General features: G+C 44.8%; 1 protein-coding gene across 1 annotated transcript in view; it reads right to left on the bottom strand.

Moving 5' to 3' along the window:
* Nucleotides 1-5,290: 5,290 nt before the first annotated feature.
* The window catches only part of gpnmb (glycoprotein (transmembrane) nmb), a 116,291-nt gene continuing 100,138 nt past the window's right edge, over nt 5,291-21,443 (bottom strand). The window contains exons 9-11 of the mRNA XM_072509239.1: nt 17,898-18,100; nt 13,838-13,928; nt 5,291-6,356 (exon numbers count right to left, since the gene is read on the bottom strand). Coding sequence (XP_072365340.1) covers nt 6,191-6,356; nt 13,838-13,928; nt 17,898-18,100 — 460 coding nt within the window. The 3' untranslated portion in view covers nt 5,291-6,190. The remainder of the gene's footprint in view (nt 6,357-13,837; nt 13,929-17,897; nt 18,101-21,443) is intronic.

The raw sequence follows: 21,443 nt of genomic DNA, 5'->3' as shown, positions 1-21,443 counted from the left end.
AGCGTCCGACCCCTCCACTCCCTCTGGGAGACCCAGAATCCGCAGATTCTTCCTCATCGACCGATTCTCCATGTCCTCGAACTTCTCCTGCCATTTCTTATGCAGCGCCTCGTGCGCCTCCACCTTCACCGCCAGGCCCAATATCTCGTCCTCATTCTCCGAGGCCTTCTGCCACACCTCCCAGATCGCCGCCCCTTGGGCCTTCTGGGTCTCGACCAGCTTGTCGATCGAAGCCTTCATCGGCTCCAGCATCTCTGCTTTCAATTCCGTGAAGCAGCGCTTGAGAAACTCCTGCTGCTTTTGCGCCCAGGCTGCCTGGTCTCCATCCGCCGCCATCTTGGCTTTCCTCCCTCACACTTTTCGCTGCACCAGAATTACTTTTTTCACCGCTCCACTCCTGGTCCAATCCATACAGTGCCGGGGAAATCATACTGTCACCTTCCCACACTGGGAACCGCCGAAGAAATGCCGCTGGGCCCCTCAAAAGAGCCCAAAAGTCCGTTTCTGGCGGGAGCTGCCAAATGTGCGACTTAATAGATACTAAAACCATTCCATAATTGTTAATTCAACACCAGAGGTGAGTCATGTGGACCAATTAACATTAATTTTTAAGATGTGTGACTAGCGATGGTGAAGGTGTAGAGCGATAGTGTTTTATCCGGCTAAAATCCCACACTTCACGTCACTGTCCATGTGGAGTTTGCACATTCTCCCCTTGTCTGCATGGGTTTCACCCCTTCAACCCAAAAATGTGCAGGGTAGGTGGATTGGCCACGCTAAATTGCCCCTTAATTGGAAAAAAAATAATTGGGTACTCTAAATTTATGTTTTTTCAAAATCCCACACTTCTGAGTGCTTGGAGACAACTGTTTTGGATGTCATTGTACAAATTTATGTTTGGACATCAAAAATTGTCATGGGCAGAACTTCGATAATGCCACAAATATAGCAGGAAAATATTCAAGTCTACAAACAAGACTGAACAATGCAAGCCCCTGCACATTTTACACCCCATGTTCCAGTCACTCCTTGAATTTAATCTCCAATGCAGCAGCTGAACAGTGTGAGGCAGCCGTACATTTTTTTGACTTGTTCAAAACTTGTCGGCCTTCCTTTCAATTTCCATGCATCATTGGAATATGCTGCAATCACACTTGTAACAGTCACATGGAAAATATTTAACACTCAAAAGAATGTGACCCCATTGGGGGCAGTTCGTCCGCTCATGCTGTTTTGGTTTTGGCTTTGAGACTGAACTTTGTCAATATAAAGGAATGCTTATCAGTCATAACTATGTGTGAAAGTTGAAGCAAAATCCTTAACAGAGAAGTTTGAAAAGTACAATATTGCAGTTTTCACTGTATTGTGGAACCATTTACTCCAAAGAATTAATGCTGTCAGCAAATTGCTGCAAAATGTTGAACAACTTTATTGAATGCTAAGCACACTACTAGAGGACCTGATAGGCACAAGCAGCGAGAGGGGGGGGGGGGGGGGGGGGGGTGGCTGTGTAGAAAATATACAGACAGCTACTGGACAGAGCCTGAACACCACTGGTCGGGACCAGACAAAAATGGGAGGATGAACTGGGGACAGATGTGGGATGGGGTCTCTGGAGCGAAGCACTGAGCAGGGTGATCTCCACCTCCTCCTGCGCAAGGCGATCTCCACCTCCTCCTGCGCAAGGCTAGCCTAATGCAGCTCAAAGTGGTGCACAGAGCGCACCTGACCAGAACCCAAATGAGCAGGTTCTTCCCGGAGGTGGAGGACAAATGTGAACGGTGCCAGAGGGGCCCGGCCAACCACACCCACATGTTCTGGGCTTGGCCCAAGCTTGCTGGGTCCTGAACAGCCTTCTCCGAGGCAATGTCCAAGGTTGTGGGGGTGAGGGTGAAGCCATGTCCAATAGTGGCAATCTTCGGAATATCAGAGCAGCCAGAGCTACACATGGGGAAGGGGGCCAACGCCCTTGCTTTCGCTTCCCTAATCGCACGCCGGAGAATCCTGCTCGGCTGGCGATCGGCAGCACCGCCCAAAGCTGCAGACTGGCTCGCTGACCTCTCGGAATTTCTCCACCTGGAGAAGATTAAGTACGCCATCCGAGGGTCAGAGGAAGGCTTCCTGGATACTTGGGGGCAGTTCGCCGGCCTGTTCCAAAACCTGGTCGAGGCCAGCAACGAAGAGTAAGCCAGGGGAAAACAAAAGATGAAGAACCAAAGGACTGCGCAACCCGGGGGAGGGGGGGGGGGGGAATGGAGAAACCACAAGAGAAGAGGAAGGGTACTGAAACCAATGGGGTGGGGGGGGGGAGGAGGAAGGGGGATATATAGTAGACAGATCCAGAGGGCAGCAAAATGTACACACAGTTCGTCAAATGAAGGACAAAACAATCCTCTCTGTAAAATAAAGCAAATTAGCGCGGGCAAGAAAAATGTAATGTATATAAGTAACAACTGTTTATAAATATGAGAAAAGCCAATAAAAGATTTTAAGAAAAAAACTTTATTGAATGCTTCACAATTGTTAGCCTCAGTTAGAAGTGTTATCATGGAAGTTCAAAATGACTAAACCTCAGTGGAAGCAGAGGCATTAACATTAGAAATGATGATAAGAAGCGTTCAAGACAAATGACTTTTTGATGAAACTAGAGACAATGAAATCACTTTAAAAAGGAAAAAGATCATTGTTGAGGCTGTCAATGTTATTTGTGACATAATAATGGTGCAATTGCAGAGTAGCAATTAATCTCTGAAGAAAACTGGAATTATTTTGCATGCCTTTTGACAAAAGCTAAGAGCCGCTGCAGTAAGAGATGAATAGAATTCTACTGGGAGGACATATACACAAATCCTTTTGAAGATGAAGTGAAACAACTTGTTCATTGAATTGATAATGATGAGCTCTGTGCTTCGAGATTACCAACTGAATTGTACAGACTTGTACATGATGGTTTGCAGGCAACCTTTCTAAATTTGGAAACCATTCAGAAAATATTTTTAACAATACCTGTCACAAATGCTTCTGGTGAGCATTCTTTCTTTGTGTTGAAACGAGGGAAAAACTATCTGCAAAGTACAATGAGTCAGGAACATTTGACAAGTTCAGCAATACTGACGATTGAAAATACATCCCTACAAGATTTTACCTACGATGATGTTATTGATGATTTTGTGAAGAGAAAATGCAGAAGAAAAGCTGTCTAAATTGCCATGGATTGCAAACAACTGATAAAGCAAGAAAATCTAAAAGAATCTGACCCTCTACCATGTTCTCCAGTCTAAATTCTGTTCTTCAAAAAAGAACATACGGTGGTCTGATATAATGGCTGATAATCGCATGCAGACAGTTAAAATTGGTGTGTAACCACCATCCCCCATCACTGTCTATACTGGCCTTCAGAATGTCTCTTCTCTTCTGGAAAAAGAACAGAATTCTGCCAGACAGTTGCCAGAAAAGCCACTGATATTAGGCTTGTACTGGACATCACTTCATTGGCGTATTTGATCCTGCACTGGACCTTTTCTGCCTCATTCTGTCCTGCACTGGTCTGTGGTGTGCTGCAGTCATATCATTTGCTGATTTTTCAACCCTGTTGCTTACCGGCCAGTTCATGTTTGCTCAACACAATATTGACCATCTCTAGCGTCATGCTGTCAACTTCTCTTTCCTTTTGAAAGTGATTTCATTGTCTCTAGTTTCATCAAAAAAATGTCTTGTGCCTTGAACGCTTCTTATCATCAGAGGGACCTGTAATCTTTTTTAAGGCTTGGATTTCAATTAATCAATTACAGGCTCATTCTCATAAGTTGAAGAGCACTAAAGCAGTTAAACAGTGATTTTGTTTTTTTTGTAGCTTGCATTGTGAATTTCAATTAATCAATTACAGGCTAGTTCTCAGAAGATAAAAAGCAGTTAAGCAGTGATTTTGAGTTTATGTGGCTTGCATTGTGAGTTGGGGTGGGTGGGGTCAGCAGGGCATTGATATCATTGGGGGTGGGCTTGACGCCATTCTGGGTGGGCCGCCACAGCACCAGAGGGTGGGGCATGGCATGGGGTCCCCGCAGAGAGGGAAAGCGTGGTGTCCTCAAAAATGTCAGTCTGCCTCTGCTCTTCAGGCACAGAAACCCCTTATTTCCATCTGATCCAAAAGTTCATGCTGACAATTGCTGCAATTGTCTTATAATACTTGATTTAAATTGCCCTCGATAATTGGCAGGCGTAAAAGCAGGAACACCATCCGCTCTCAGTACAATATATCCAAATGAGGACATTAAGCAATATCTGTGGATTTCGGGAAAGACAATAAAGCACCACAATAACGGCCATTTGGGAGGACCAAAGTTGGATTTCACCAACTTCATTGTGTGATGAATGTGGGAATTTCAGATATCTGGTATTAGATGTATTTGATGCAGTAAGGGTGAAAAGCCAGGGTTAGTGTGTGTATGATTGCTGCAGTAGGGTTTTTTAAAATCCTGGCTTGCAAGGCATTTTGGGAGCCAGAGGTGCAATTAAAGCATCATAATAGCTTGGGCTAATGGATTTTGGTTTGGATTAAGAAGGTTCCCTGGGGAGTAGTTAGTTGGAGACATTATGTTTCAGCTTGGTAAGATGATGTAACTAATGAGAGGAGCTAGAGTACCTAGCATTTTGCAGGAAAGCAGGCAGAGCAGTTGGGAGATTGAAGACAAACTATGAGGACAGTTTCTGAAGATTTCAGCTTGTGATCCTGCATTGTTCTGACAGGGTCAGGTTTCTTTCTTTAAAGCAGACTCAAAATCTTTCTTTCTTAAAGTGGAGTATCCAGACATCTCTGTACAGCAAGTATGCTTGAGTGATAACTGTATTTAAAAGTGGATTGGGATCTGAGATGTTTTTTTTGTTTGAGTAGAAGTAAGGATAGCAGTTAAGAGCTACTGTGTCATTTGTATTGATTTGCATTGTGTAAGGGATAATTGTAAGCTATTTTCTTGTGTGATGTTAAATATATTTTAATACAATGTTAGCAATAAAGTTTGTTTTAATATACCATATCCCTAGTTTGTGTGAAATCACTGCTGGAACGAGGTATCCTTTCCTCACAGTCTTATAAAATTAAAATAATATATTTCTGTCCAGTACCCGAGCCCACTGTTGAGGTCTGGTCAGGAATCATGACAATAAGCTCAGACAGGAGGGTAAAGTCACTGAATAATGAATGTTGTGGAGCACTCTGCTACTTTTTGCACAAGTCAATTCTACCACATTCCTCCCAACATTCCTCAAACCAGGCATAAGAAAAAAATACAGCTAAGATTTTAAAAAATATTTTATTATTACAAGCAATACTGTAGTATATTTGCTATTATCTGTTTCAACACCATTGGACACCAGTCTAAGAGGTGGAGGTGAAAATGTTGGTTTGCTGACCATCTGATTGAAAAGGTGGCCTATATCCAAGGAAGTTAAATTTTACAATTTATATCAATGACTTTGATGACAGTACCAGTCACTTTTAGGGGCTGGTTTAGCACAGGGCTAAATTGCTGGCTTTGAAAGCAGATCAAGGCAGGCCAGCAGCACGGTTCAATTCTCGTACCAGCCCCCCCGAACAGGTGGCGGAATGTGGCGACGAGGGGCTTTTCACAGTAACTTAATTTGAAGCCTACTTGTGATAATAAGCGATTTTCATTTAATTTTCAAGTACGCAGGGGCCTGCTCATTAGTACTTCTAGGAGGATTTCTCTGAATATCCCTTTTGGATAAATTCTGAACACTAGCATTGCGGTTGGTGTCAATGGAAATCCGGTAATTAAAATTCAGGTCTATAAGTAAATGCATGGAACAGGCACTTTGCCACCACTGCAATATCTGGGATGAAAACAAATGTCATTTATGTAGCACAATAGAATGAACATTTTTAATATTCCACAGAACTGCATCAAAAGAATTCACTTCTAACATTTACAATTGCAGAATTGATATACTATTTATAAACGCATGCAGATGTATGACCTCAGGAAGTGTGAGGGAGGGCTGGATATCAAAAATTTTATATCGTAATCCACTTGTAAAGAGAGCCGAAGCAGTTAATATAATATTTCTATGCTCAAATTTGCTGAAGCAATACAGGTGCCCAAACAGAAAACTGGAGCAGATGTCTGGAGCAAGTGTTCCTGGAGCCCACCACTGCTTTAATGAGTAGCTCTGATTAAATGATTCCTGGTTTCTTCAGTAGGGGGCTCTTTTCATCATTCCCAAAGAGGAGTATAGTCTTCAAGTTACTGAAGTATACACTGGCACTACCATTATTCACCACCAGTTGTTTACTTTTGTCACTCACTCGTCTAACAATCGGTGTGTATTCTTTGTAACGCCTGTAAAATAAGTTTCACATGCTTAATGAATAAAATTGTATATAGCTCCCACTTAAACTGCCTTCTCATCCCTCCTAAAAAAGAAATAATTTCCAATGTAATTTATGGATTTTTTAAAAACATAAGCATGAATTGTATCCTGTAATGTGGAAGATTAGGATATCTCAAATCCCTTTATTTCTGTTCATTATCAAAAGTAACATGCTTAGAAACTGGTTTTAAAAATAATCTTGTACAACCTTTTCAAAACATTTTCAATATTTGGACAGTTATATACATTTTAATAGTTTTCATGCCCCATATTGCTCCTGAGGTACATTTTAGAATTAGGCAATAGATTTTCTGACTCTACGCCACAATACCAGGAAGTGTATCACATATTTAGCACAATTTCTACCTTATTTCTCTAAGTCTTTACATGAGAATATTAAAACATCAAGTGTTGGAAATGAGGGTTACTGGAGGGGCTATATTTATTTATTTTAAAAAATATATATTTTATTGAAAATTTTTGGTCAACCAACACAGTACATTGTGCATCCTTTACACAATATTATAACAACACAAATAACAATGACCTATTTTATAAACAGAAAATGAATAAATAATAAATAACAAAAATGAAAACTAACCCTAATTGGCAACTGCCTTATCACAAGTAACACTCTCCAAAAATATAATTTAACAGTCCAATATATAATTATCTGTATCAACGACCTATACATATTATACAGTATATATTAACAACCTTGAGAGTCCTTCTGGTTCCTCCTCCCCCCCCCCCCCCCCCCCCCCCCCGCCACCCCCCCCCCCCCCCCCCCCCGATCCTGGGCTGCTGCTGCTGCCTTTTTCCATTCCATCTATCTTTCTGCGAGGTATTCGACGAACGGTTGCCACCGCCTGGTGAACCCTTGAGCCGACCCCCTTAGAACGAACTTAATCCGCTCTAGCTTTATAAACCCTGCCATGTCATTTATCCAGGTCTCCACCCCCGGGGGCTTGGCTTCTTTCCACATTAACAATATCCTGCGCTGGGCTACTAGGGGCGCAAAGGCCAAAACATCGGCCTCTCTCGCCTCCTGCACTCCCGGCTCTTGTGCAACCCCAAATATGGCCAACCCCCAGCTTGGTTCGACCCGGACCCCCACTACTTTTGAAAGCACCTTTGTCACCCCCATCCAAAACCCCTGTAGTGCCGGGCATGACCAAAACATATGGGTATGATTCGCTGGGCTTCTCGAGCACCTCGCACACCTATCCTCCACCCCAAAAAATTTACTGAGCCGTGCTCCAGTCATATGCGCCCTGTGTAATACCTTAAACTGAATCAGGCTTAGCCTGGCACACGAGGACGACGAGTTTACCCTGCTTAGGGCATCTGCCCACAGCCCCTCCTCGATCTCCTCCCCCAGCTCTTCTTCCCATTTCCCTTTTAGTTCATCTACCATAGTCTCCCCTTCGTCCCTCATTTCCCTATATATATCTGACACCTTACCATCCCCCACCCATGTCTTTGAGATCACTCTGTCCTGCACCACTTGTGTCGGGAGCTGCGGGAATTCCCTCACCTGTTGCCTCGCAAAAACCCTCAGTTGCATATACCTGAATGCATTCCCTTGGGGCAACCCATATTTCTCGGTCAGTGCTCCCAGACTCGCGAACTTCCCATCCACAAACAGATCTTTCAGTTGCGTTATTCCTGCTCTTTGCCACATTCCATATCCCCCATCCATTCCCCCCGGGGCAAACCTATGGTTGTTTCTTATCGGGGACTCCCCCCAAGGCTCCAGTCTTTCCCCTATGCCGTCTCCACTGTCCCCAAATCTTCAGTGTAGCCACCACCACCGGGCTTGTGGTGTAGTTCCTCGGTGAGAACGGCAATGGGGCTGTCACCATAGCCTGTAGGCTAGTCCCCCTACAGGACGCCCTCTCTAATCTCTTCCACGCCGCTCCCTCCTCCTCTCCCATCCAATTACTCACCATTGAAATATTAGCGGCCCAATAATACTCACTTAGGCTCGGTAGTGCCAGCCCCCCCCTATCCCTGCTACGCTGTAAGAATCCCTTCCTCACTCTCGGGGTCTTCCTGGCCCACACAAAACCCATGATGCTCTTTTCAATCCTTTTAAAAAAAGCCTTCGTGATCACCACCGGGAGGCACTGAAACACAAAGAGGAATCTCGGGAGGACCACCATCTTAACCGCCTGCACCCTCCCTGCCAGTGACAGGGATACCATATCCCATCTCTTGAAATCCTCCTCCATTTGTTCCACCAACCGCGTTAAATTTAACCTATGCAATGTGCCCCAATTCTTGGCTATCTGGATCCCCAGGTAACGAAAGTCCCTTGTTACCTTCCTCAACGGTAGGTCCTCTATTTCTCTACTCTGCTCCCCTGGATGCACCACAAACAACTCACTTTTCCCCATGTTCAATTTATACCCTGAAAAATCCCCAAACTCCCCAAGTATCCGCATTATTTCTGGCATCCCCTCCGCCGGTCTGCCACGTATAGTAACAAATCGTCCGCATACAAAGATACCCGGTGTTCTTCTCCTCCTCTAAGTACTCCCCTCCACTTCTTGGAACCCCTCAACGCTATCGCCAGGGGCTCAATCGCCAGTGCAAACAATAATGGGGACAGAGGGCATCCCTGCCTTGTCCCTCTATGGAGCCGAAAATATGCAGATCCCCGTCCATTCGTGACCACGCTCGCCATCGGGGCCCTATACAACAGCTGCACCCATCTAACATACCCCTCTCCAAAACCAAATCTCCTCAACACCTCCCACAAATAATCCCACTCCACTCTATCAAATGCTTTCTCGGCATCCATCGCCACTACTATCTCCGTTTCCCCCTCTGGTGGGGGCATCATCATTAACCCTAACAGCCTCCGTATATTCGTGTTCAGCTGTCTCCCCTTCACAAACCCAGTTTGGTCCTCGTGGACCACCCCCGGGACACATTCCTCTATTCTCATTGCCATTACCTTGGCCAGGATCTTGGCATCTACATTTAGGAGGGAAATAGGTCTATAGGACCCGCATTGTAGCGGGTCCTTTTCCTTCTTTAAGAGAAGCGATATCGTTGCTTCAGACATAGTCGGGGGCAGTTGTCCCCTTTCCTTTGCCTCATTAAAGGTCCTCGTCAATACCGGGGCGAGCAAGTCCACATATTTTCTATAGAATTCGACTGGGAATCCATCCAGTCCCGGGGCCTTTCCCGCCTGCATGCTCCTAATTCCTTTCACCACTTCTTCTACCTCGATCTGTGCTCCCAGTCCCACCCTTTCCTGCTCTTCCACCTTGGGAAATTCCAGCCGATCCAAAAAGCCCATCATTCTCTCCCTCCCATCCGGGGGTTGAGCTTCATATAATTTTTTATAAAATGTCTTGAACACTCCATTCACTCTCTCCGCTCCCCACTCCATCTCTCCTTCCTCATCCCTCACTCCCCCTATTTCCCTCGCTGCTCCCCTTTTCCTCAATTGGTGTGCCAGCAACCTGCTCGCCTTCTCCCCATATTCGCACTGTACACCCTGTGCCTTCCTCCATTGTGCCTCTGCAGTGCCCGTAGTCAGCAAGTCAAATTCTACATGTAGCCTTTGCCTTTCCCTGTACAGTCCCTCCTCCGGTGCTTCCGCATATTGTCTGTCCACCCTCAAAAGTTCTTGCAGCAACCGCTCCCGTTCCTTACTCTCCTGCTTCCCTTTATGTGCCCTTATTGATATCAGCTCCCTTCTAACCACCGCCTTCAGCGCCTCCCAGACCACTCCCACCTGGACCTCCCCATTATCATTGAGTTCCACGTACTTTTCAATGCACCCCCTCACCCTTAGACACACCCCCTTATCTGCCATTAGTCCCATGTCCATTCTCCAGGGTGGGCACCCTCCTGTTTCCTCCCCTATCTCCAAGTCTACCCAGTGCGGAGCGTGATCCGAAATGGCTATAGCCGTATATTCCGTTCCCCTCACCTTCGGGATCAACCCCCTTCCCAGCACAAAAAAGTCTATTCGCGAGTAGACTTTATGGACATAGGAGAAAAACGAGAACTCCTTACTCTTCGGTCTGCTAAATCTCCACGGGTCTACACCTCCCATCTGCTCCATAAAATCTTTAAGTACCTTGGCTGCTGCCGGCCTCCTTCCAGTCCTGGACTTCGACCTATCCAGCCCTGGTTCCAACACCGTATTAAAATCTCCCCCCATTATCAGCTTTCCCATCTCTAGGTCCGGAATGCGTCCTAGCATCCGCCTCATAAAATTGGCATCATCCCAGTTCGGGGCATATACGTTTACCAAAACCACCGTCTCCCCCTGTAGTTTGCCACTCACCATCACGTATCTGCCCCCGTTATCCGCCACTATAGTCTTTGCCCCGAACATTACCCGCTTCCCCACTAATATAGCCACCCCCCTGTTTTTCGCATCTAGCCCCGAATGGAACACCTGCCCCACCCATCCTTTGCGTAGCCTAACCTGGTCTATCAGTTTCAGGTGCGTTTCCTGTAACATAACCACATCTCCCTTAAGTTTCTTAAGGTGTGCGAGTACCCGTGCCCTCTTTATCGGCCCGTTCAGCCCTCTCACGTTCCACGTGATCAGCCGGGTTGGGGGGCTTCCTACCCCCCCCCCCCTTGTCGATTAGCCATCCCCTTTTTCCAGCTCCTCACCCGGTTCCCACGCAGCTGTATCTCCCCCAGGCGGTGCCCCCCCGCCCATCCCCTCCCATACTAGCTCCCCCCTCTCCCCAGCAGCAGCAACCCAGTAATTCCCCCCTCCCACCCCCCCCCCCCGCTAGATCCCCCACTAGCGTAATTACTCCCCCCATGTTGCTCCCAGAAGTCAGCAAACTCTGGCCGACCTCGGCTTCCCCCCGTGACCTCGGCTCGCACCGTGCGACGCCCCCTCCTTCCTGCTTCTCTATTCCCGCCATGATTATCATAGCGCGGGACCCAAGCCCGCGCTTCTCCCTTGGCCCCGCCCCCAATGGCCAACGCCCCATCTCCTCCACCTCCCCTCCTCCCCCCTTCACCACCTGTGGAAGAGAGAAAAGTTACCACATCGCAGGATTAGTACATAAAACTCCTCTTTCCCCCCTTTTTAGCCCCCCTCTTCGCCCCCCACATTCGCCCCACCACTTTGTTCAAACGTTCTTTTTAATAACCCGCTCATTCCAGTTTTTCTTCCACAATAAAAGTCCATGCTTCATCCGCCGTCTCAAAGTAGTGGTGCCTCCCTCGATATGTGACCCACAGTCTTGCCGGTTGCAGCATTCCACATTTTATCTTCTTTTTATGAAGCACCGCCTTGGCCCGATTAAAGCTCGCCCTCCTTCTCGCCACCTCCGCACTCCAGTCTTGATAAACGCGGATCACCGCGTTCTCCCATTTACTGCTCCGAGTTTTCTTTGCCCATCTAAGGACCATTTCTCTATCCTTAAAACGGAGGAATCTCACCACTATGGCTCTGGGAATTTCTCCTGCTCTCGGTCCTCACGCCATCACTCGGTATGCTCCCTCCACCTCCAACGGACCCGCCGGGGCCTCCGCTCCCATTAACGAGTGCAGCATCATGCTCACATATGCCCCGACGTCTGCTCCCTCCGCACCTTCAAGAAGACCAAGAATCCTCAGGTTGTTCCTCCTTGCGTTGTTCTCCAGTGCCACCAACCTTTCCACACATCGTTTCTGATGTGCCTCATGCATCTCCGTCTTCACCACCAGGCCCTGTATGTCGTCCTCATTCTCGGCTGCCTTTGCCTTCACGACCCGAAGCTCCCACTCCTGGGTCTTTTGTTCCTCCTTTAGCCCTTCGATCGCCTGTAGTATCGGGGCCAACAGCTCTTTCTTCATTTCCTTTTTGAGCTCTTCCACACAGCATTTCAAGAACTCTTGTTGTTCAGGGCCCCATGTTAAACTGCCACCTTCCGACGCCATCTTGGTTTTTGCTTGCCTTCCTTGCCGCTGTTCTAAAGGATCCACTGCAATCCGGCCACTTTCTCCTCCTTTTTTCATCCGTATCCAGGGGGGATTCCCTTCTGGTTTACCGCACAGTGTTTTTAGCCGTCAAAATTGCCGTTGGGGCTCCTATCAAGAGCCCAAAAGTCCGTTTCACCGGGAGCTGCCGAAACGTGCGACTCAGCTGGTCATCGCCGCACCCGGAAGTCGGGGCTATATTTATTAAGGGAAGCCTGCATGCTACCTTTATAAGGACTCTTTAAGCTCATGAGAAGTTTCCTTCAGGTCCATATTGTGGTTGATATTTGACTTCAGTGGTTGGGTAGTAATCTGGCTAGGCTAGATGCCCGCCATTGCAGAACCTGCCCAAATTGAGCTCAATGGAATCAAAATTGAATATCATTATTAACAAAGTAGGAGCCATGCCTCATCACTGAGATACAAGAAAGGAGATCCAGCAACAGCAACAGCCAATTAAAAAGGAAACCTTTCACCACCTTCAGTTTACAGTACAATAGGGGGTAACTTTTCCTGAAGACAATTGATCATCTACAGGATTGATTACTTTTAGCTTGAAGAATGTGCCTAATTGGACCTCGTACCATCTCTCATCTGGGAACAGTATTCAAAGCGTGTTCAGAACAGAATTCTTGGGAAAGCCCAGGATCCTCCTGCCCAGGCACAGCCACTTGATGTGGGGGAAGCAGGTGGAAGATTTGGCATGACCACATCATACCATCATATAGAGGCTGGTTTAGCACAGTGCTAAATCGCTGGCTTTGAAAGCAGACCAAGGCAGGCCAGCAGCACGGTTCAATTCCCGTACCAGCCTCCCCGAACAGGCGCCGGAATGTGGCGACTAGGGGCTTTTCACAGTAACTTCATTTGAAGCCTACTTGTGACAATAAGTGATTTTCATTTCATTTTCATACCCCTCCCTCACTGGAATTTCATCCACTGACTGAAAGAAGGCAAATTCTAAGTGTAATAAGGTTTTACCCCATTTATCAATCCCTCATCTGGAAATTCATCTCAGTTACATTTTGGACCTGATCTGAATTTTAGAGCAATGTTTATTTAGTCTGAATAAGATTCATCTGAGGAATTGAAGAACGAGGTGAGGATTAGATCTGTTATTCTAATTTCTGTAATATATTTTGTCTGTAAATTGATTGTCTTTAAGTCTTCAGAAATTTCTAGTGATCCTTTTATCTTTGTGCCTCTTTTCCTTTCCTGTTGATTGTATATGTTCTTGTCGGATGGCCTTATTTATTACAAGAACATTTGTAGTTAAAGCTATAAGTGATTTGTTAACATTAAGTATGGGCAAACAATATACAAGAGAACAGATGAAAAAGCTGTCAATCATGTACAAGCAGCCTCTCTCGACTTCCTCCAGCCAGTCTGAGGGGTTAGCTGACTTTAATATTCATTTATATACTAGTGAGACTCCTAGTGGTCAGTCAGTGAAATACAACACAACCATTATATCACTACAATGATAATCAAAACTTACCGATAAAAGAAAAAAGCCACACCGATGATAAGAACCATCAGGCAAGCACCAAAGATTAAGACACTTTGCAGTCCTGTAGCACTGTGAGAACCTGTACATGAATTGAAAATTAAGTCACCAGAGAATATCTACTTTTAGAGAACACAGCATTAGTCTCAGATATTAATGATCATCATATTATAGGCAATGTGGCAAAACAATATAAAACAAACAGAATGCTGGGATATTTAGTCAGAACAATGAGTACAAGTATTTGGGTCTCTACAATGTAAGTGTCAGGCCATATTTGGAGTGATTAAATATTGGAAAGACTAGAGCCCTGGTTTTCATTCCTGTTCCAAATCCATTCCTTAACTTCAACAACTCCATCCTATAGCTGACAACTCTGAGGTTAAGCCAGTCTGTTCACAACATTGGTCCTGAGATAAGCTTCCATTCTCGTATTCGTACCATCTCTAAGACTGCCTATTTCCACTTCTGTAATATCATGCAACTTCACACTGCCTCAGCTTATCTGCTGCTGAAATCTATTCATGCTTTCATTGCCTCTCGACTATTACAACGCGCTCCTGGCTGATCTCCCACCGTCTATGCTTCTTAAACTTGAACCTATCCAAAACTCTGCTGCCCGTGTCGCAACTCATTCCCTTATCATCCCAGTGCTCACTGCTTACACTGGCTCACAGTCAAGCAATGTCTTGATTTAAAAATTCTTCATTCTTGTTTCCAAATCCCTCCATGGCGTTGCCCTTTTCTATCTCTGTAATTTGCTCCAACTCCATAACTATCAAAGATATCTGTGCTGCTCTAATTCTGGCATCTTGTGCATTGCCAATCATAATTGCTCTTCCATCAGTGGCCATGCCTTCAGTTGCCTCAGTCAGTTCTGGAATTTCCTCCCTATACTTTGTCACCTCGCCACCTCACGTTCCCCTTTTAAGACACTTCTTAAAGTCTTTTTGGCCAAACATTTGGTCCTAACTTTCTTACGTGGCTCAGTGCAATACTTTGTTTGATAATGCTCTTCTGAAGCACTTTGGGACATTTCATCAAGTTAAAGGCACTATTCCTTTTTTGATACAATGTCAGGGATTTTGGGTTAGAGCCGTACCCGCTGGTAGCCACCTTTGGTGATTTTGGTGATTTTGCCAGTGCTGCAGAAGAGGACGACGGCAGGTGTCCTAACCTTCGCCTCGCGAATACCCGATGGCGTGTTCTGCTTGGCTGCCGCCTAAGGCCTCGGCTGGATTGGGGGACATGATGGCATTTTTGCACCTTGAGAAGATCAAATATACCATGAGGGGATCGGTGGAAGGATTCTACTTGAGGTGGCAGCCCTTCATCTCCTTTTTCAGGGAACCAATTACAATCAGCTGTTGGGGAGGAGTTTGCATGTTTACTTTTATTAAGGTTTTGATTTTTTTATGTGGTGTTGAAGGGCGAGGGGGCATGTACCTCTGGTTTAATACAGGGTTGGGATTTGCTGTATTGTTCTTGTAATAATGAAAATCTTGAATAAAAATATTTTTTTAATAAGTTAAAGCACTGTATAAATATACATTGTTATTGTATTGTGCTCAATTCTAGTGGACATTGTGCCCTATCAATATATTTTGCGTGTCAAGAAAAGCATTAAGATTGATCTGAGGAAAACCTAAAGATAACAAGGAGAATCTAGAGATTAAGATGTATAAAATGGCACAATTAGTAATCCAGAACATCACATCACATTAGATCAGGACCAATCTAAGCACATAAATTTAAATGTGATAAAAAATAGATTTAAAACAAATATAAAAATTGGCTTCTTGACTCAAACCCTGGGATTTTTCTCTGTGCAATAAATGTAACAAATCTGTAAGCACATTTGGAAGCAATGGATGTGAATCACAGTGGATGGTAAACCAGACTTTGTCTTGTGGACCAGAATCCAATTATGCTGGGATTCCACCGATTTGCAGGAGCGTTTTAAATTCCAGTGGATATGGAAGTGGGAGCATTTTCAATCTCCCCCCTACCTGTCAAAGATCCTGCCCATGCATTTCCTGGGAATCTGCCCATTACGCCGTCCGTTGCTCTCAACAGACAATATGCAAATTCTGTTGAGACATTATAAAGACCCAAGCATGTTCTAAACAAAGGAAATTGAATCTAGAGCAGAGCGATCTTAGACTTCAAAAGTAAAGGCCGCTGAAGTACACATGTAAGGTTAAAAGGAATGTATTTTCTGTGATAAATGGTATTCCCCAGGGATATATACTGGAGCCTTAGCATTTTACCATGTGTATCAATGACTTAAATAAAGGGATAGAGAGTTGTTTATCTAATATTACAGATCATACGAAGTTAGGAGGCACAATTAATTCTGATTGGAACAAGAAGATACAAAGGAACATAGATTAAATGGCTCAGCAAAACTGACAAATGGGAGGAAATGTGGAGTCATCCACTTTGAATACAAGAAAGACACATTAGAATATTTTCTTAATGGCAAGAGACTTGAAACTGTGGAGGAGGAAAGGGTATTAGTTGTCCAATTACACATAACATAAAACTAGTTCATGGGTTCAAAAGGTCATGCAAAAGGTTAATGAAATGTTGATACTTATCACAGGATTAGAATATGAAAGGGAGGAAGTTATGATTCAGTTGAGCAGAACCTTGGTCAGACCTCATCTGGAGTACCGCGTTCAGTTTAGAAAGGTTTACTGGCCTTTGAAGTCCAAAATGACCCCAGGGCTTAAAGAGTGAAGTTTTGAGGACAGGTTACATAAACACTGTTGTTTCAGAGTGCCGAGGACCCAGGTACAATCCCGGCCACTGTCAGTATGGAGTTTGCACATTCTCCCCATCTTCTGTGTGGGTCTCACTCCCACAATCCAAAGATGTGCAGGGTAGTGGATTGGCCACGTTAAATTGCCCCTTAATTGGCATAAAAATGAATTAGATACTTCAAAATTTTTTTTTTAAATAATTTTTTTAAAAAAAAGGTTATATAAACATTTTTTATTCCCTTCAATTTGGAAGTTTGATGGGTGATTTGATTGAGGTGTTTCAAATGATAAACTAATTTGACAGGGGAGATATTGAGAAATATTGCCGCTAGTGGACAAATCAGAACAAGATGACACAACCTTAAAATTAAAGCGCAGCACGGTGGCGCAGTGGTTAGCACTGCTGCCTCACGGCGCCGAGGTCCCAGGTTCGATCCCGGCTCTGGGTCACTGTCCGTGTGGAGTTTGCACATTCTCCACGTGTTTGCATGGGTTTCACCCCCACAACCCAAAAAGATGTGCAGGCCAGGTGGATTGGCCACGCTAAATTGCTCCTTAATTGGAAAAAATGAATTGGGCACTCTAAATTTAAAAAAAATTTAAAGCGAAAGTGAAACAGGAAACACATTTATGCACTCTTTCCCCCAAAAGACTGCAGATACTGTGTCAATTGAAATTTTCAAGACCTGAGATTGACAAGATTTTTATTAGATAAATGTATCAAGGAATATGGGTGGGTAAATGAATCATGATCAACAAACTGAAAGACTATGATTTGAATATATTCCATATATTCCTATTTATCAAAGTGAAAGAAAGGCTAATTGAGATCTTATTGCATAAGATGTGGGCAGCACAGTAGCACAAGTGGATAGCACTGTGGCTTCACAGCGCCAGGGTCCCAGGTTCAATTCCCTGCTGGGTCACTGTCTGTGCGGAGTCTGCGTGGGTTTCCTCCGGGTGCTCCAGTTTCCTCCCACAGTCCAAAGACGTGCAGGTTAGGTGGATTGGCCATGCTAAATTGCCCTTAGTGTCCAAAAAGGTTAGGAGGGGTTATTGGGTCACGGGGATAGGGTGGAAGTTATTGGGGTTATTGGGTTACGGGGGTAGGGTGGAAGTGAGGGCTTAAGTGGGTCGATGCAGACTCGATGGGCTGAATGGCCTCCTTCTGCACTGTATGTTCTATAATTTTGGGGGATTCTTAAATAACGGAGAAGCTACAGTACTAATGAACACTTTGTAGTTATTACTTAAAGGAGTCCAGTCACAGAAAAATAAGTGCTTACCTCCAATCGATACGAGCGTACTAGCAACAGCTAAACTGATATTATCCCTTAATGTGATGTTCACACAGTAGATGCCGGATTCATTGAAGCGTCTACGAAGGGTCAGATAACATGTGTCAACAGCCTCAACAGGATCACAAATCATGTTTTGCAGCTCCATGCATGAGCCATCCCCTATCATAGTGCATACATCAGTAGGTATACTGCAAAGAAAAAAAATCACAGAAGCCAAGCTTTAATTGAGATGTGACGGCAAGTATAAAGTAATTCTATAAAATTCTATAAAAGTACATTAAGATCTGAAAAGAGAAAATATAGCAAATGGCTGAATAATCATTGCACCTAGGTTTATGATAAAATTTCTTGTGGCTGTTGTGGAACTTAAAGTCAGTTAATTAAATAAATGTCTGGAATTAAAAGTTACTATCAGTTTGCTGACCATTAAACTATGCAATAGGAATACTTAAAAGGTAAAGCAAATAGATTCACCCAAGATGGCCACCAAGCCAAGTCAAAAGACTGAACAAAAAAAAATCAACAGACACCATCAGCAAACTGCCCCAACCCCCTCCCAGCAATGCCATTGCCATTGAATGTGACCCCACCCAAGTACAAATAGGAGCGAGGCAAACAAAAACTTACCCTAATACTAAAACCTATGTTTAACAAACGCAACCATAACAAAAACTCTAAGCTCATTATCTAAAAACTGCTACAATGAGCTGCAGTGAATCCTCCAAAACCTCTCCCGTTAACAAACTACTTAGTTAGCAGGGAGACTCCCAACTGGAGAAAGAGGAAAATAACAAAATACCAAAACCCCATTTAACTTGTGCACTGAAAGGAAGCTATATATAAATACAATGAACAGAATCCCACATAGTGTAAAACCTGAATTACAATCAAGAACAAAAGAATACAACCCCAACATTAATAAGAAAAAACAAGAACATGAAACCCCAACAATGTAACAATACAACATGCCCATCAACTGAGCCAAAAAACAAATTACAGTGCCCCCAACTTGTATTTTTTAACAGAAGTGTCCACCTCTCCCAGTACATCGAAGAAATAGTCTTTTCCCTCAAAAGACGAGCTGGGTAGACCAACCTGAACCTGACTCCACTCTTGTACAGGATGGCTATGACTCCATTGAATGCGGCACTTTTCTTTGCTAACTCTGCAGCCATGTCCTGATAAAACCTGATGGAGTGGCCTTCCTATCACAAAACCCTCTCCTTTCCCTTAAATATGTGGAATCTCACAATTACTGCATGCGGTGGGTCTTTAGGACAAGGCTTCAGCCAAAGTATGCGATGGGCTGGGTCCAATTAATAATAATAATAATAATCACTTATTGTCACAAGTAGGCTTCAACGAAGTTACTGTGAAAAGCCCCTAGTCGCCATATTCCGGCTCCTGTTTGGGGAGGCTGGTACGGGAATTGAACCTGCGCTGTTGCCTTATTCTGCATTACAAGCCAGCTATTTAGCCCAGTGTGCTAAACCAGCCCCCAGCTAAATTCAGGCTGGGATGCGAATACATCCTCATCCACTATTTTTCAGAACATGCCCGAGATATATTATCTGGGGGATGGGCCCTCAATCCCCTCCAGCAACCCCACAATCCTGATATTTTGCCAACAAGGAAAAACTTGTCCACACCAATCTATTTGTTGCAGATGCATCTGTCCATCAAACCTCCCTTCTTGAGGCAAGACCTGCCTTCAGCATGTGTGTAAAAGAGAAGGCTGAAGAGTTTGCAACCATCTTCAGCCAGAAATGCTAAGTGGATGATCCACCTCAGACTTCCCCTTGACCCCCAGCATCACAGATGCCAGTCATCAACCAATTTGATTCACTTCATCTAATACCAAGAGAAACCTGATTAGACTGGGTACAGCAAAGGCTATGGGCCCTGACAACATCAAAGCTGTAGTGCCAAAGACGTGTGCTCCAGGATTAGCTGCACCTCTAGCCAAGCTTTCTTTTTGTAAATTTAGAGTACCCAATAATTTTTTTTCCAATTAAGGGGCAATTTAGCATGGCCAATCCACCTAACTTGCACATCATAGAAATCATAGAAATTACAGTGCAGAAGGAGGCCATTCGGCCCATCGAGTCTGCACCAGCTCTTGGAAAGAGCACCCTACCCAAGGTCAACACCTCCACCCTATCCCCATAACCCAGTAACCCCACCCAACACTAAGGGCAATTTTGGACACTAAGGGCAATTTATCATGGCCAATCCACCTAACCTGCACATCTTTGGACTGTGGGAGGAAACCGGAGCACCCGGAGGAAACCCACGCACACACGGGGAGGATGTGCAGACTCCGCACAGACAGTGACCCAGCAGGGAGTCGAACCTGGGACCCTGGAGCTGTGAAGCAATTGTGCTATCCACAATGCTACCGTGCTGCCCTTTGGGTTCTTTGGGTTGTAGGGGTGAAACCCAAGCAGACACGGGGAGAATGTGCAAACTCCACACGGACAGTGACCCAGAGCTGAGATTCAAACCCGGGTCCTCAGCGCCGCAGTCCCAGTGCTAACCACTGCGCCACATGCCGCCCGACCTCTAGCCAAGCTGATTGTAACACTTGCATCTATCTAATAAAATGAATATACCCCAGGTATACCCTGTCCACAAAAAGCAAGGCAAATGTAATTTGGCCAATTACAGTCACATCAGTCTACTCTCAGTCATCAGAAAATTGATGGAAGGTGTTGACAACTTGCTATCAAATGGCATTTACCAATAATCTGCTCACTGGTGCTCAGTTTGGGTTCTACGTGTGCCAATTGACTCTGGATCTCGATACAACCTTGGTTCAAACGTGGACAAGGAATTGAATTCCAGAGGTGAGGTGAATGCCTTTTGTGGCATCAAGGAACCCTTGTAAAATTACAGTCAGTGGGGATCAATGGAAAACCTTTCACCAGCTGGAGTCATATGCAGCAAAAAGGAAGATGATTGTGGTTATTGGAAGCCAAAGCGCCTCAGCCCCAGGACATCACTATAGCGGTTCCTCAAGGCAGTAACCTAGGCCCATCCATTATCAGCTGCTTCATCAACGATCTTCTGTCGACCATAAAATCAGATGCGGGGATGTTCTCTAATGATTGCGCAATGTTCAGCTCCATACATAATTCCTCAGATAATGATGCTGTCCATGATGCATACAACACAATCTGAACAGCATTCAGGCTTGGATTGATCAATGGCAATAAACAGTTCTGCCACACAAGTGCCAAGCAATGATCGTCTTTAGCAAGAGAGAATTTAACCATCTCCCCTCAACGCTGACCAGAAACCTAACAGACCAACCACATAAATATAGTGGCTCCAAGAGTCAGAATAATTCCCAATTCCCCCAATTAAGTCAGGGCAAGGAAGGTCAAGGCTGGCCTTTCTGCCCGGAGGCCAACTGATGCCCTTAAGTGGCCAACTCAGTGAGGGGATTCACCCCTTTATTAGTACTTTAGCAACGCTGTATAAAAGACCAGATTTCTGTGGGATGATTTTCAATTCGGGATTCCTGAATAA

This window comes from Scyliorhinus torazame, chromosome 6, assembly GCF_047496885.1.
Source record: "Scyliorhinus torazame isolate Kashiwa2021f chromosome 6, sScyTor2.1, whole genome shotgun sequence".
In the NCBI taxonomy this organism is placed as follows: Eukaryota; Metazoa; Chordata; class Chondrichthyes; order Carcharhiniformes; family Scyliorhinidae; genus Scyliorhinus; species Scyliorhinus torazame.
The sequence above is the reverse complement of the archived record's forward strand: the minus strand, read 5'-3'. Positions and strand labels throughout refer to the sequence as shown.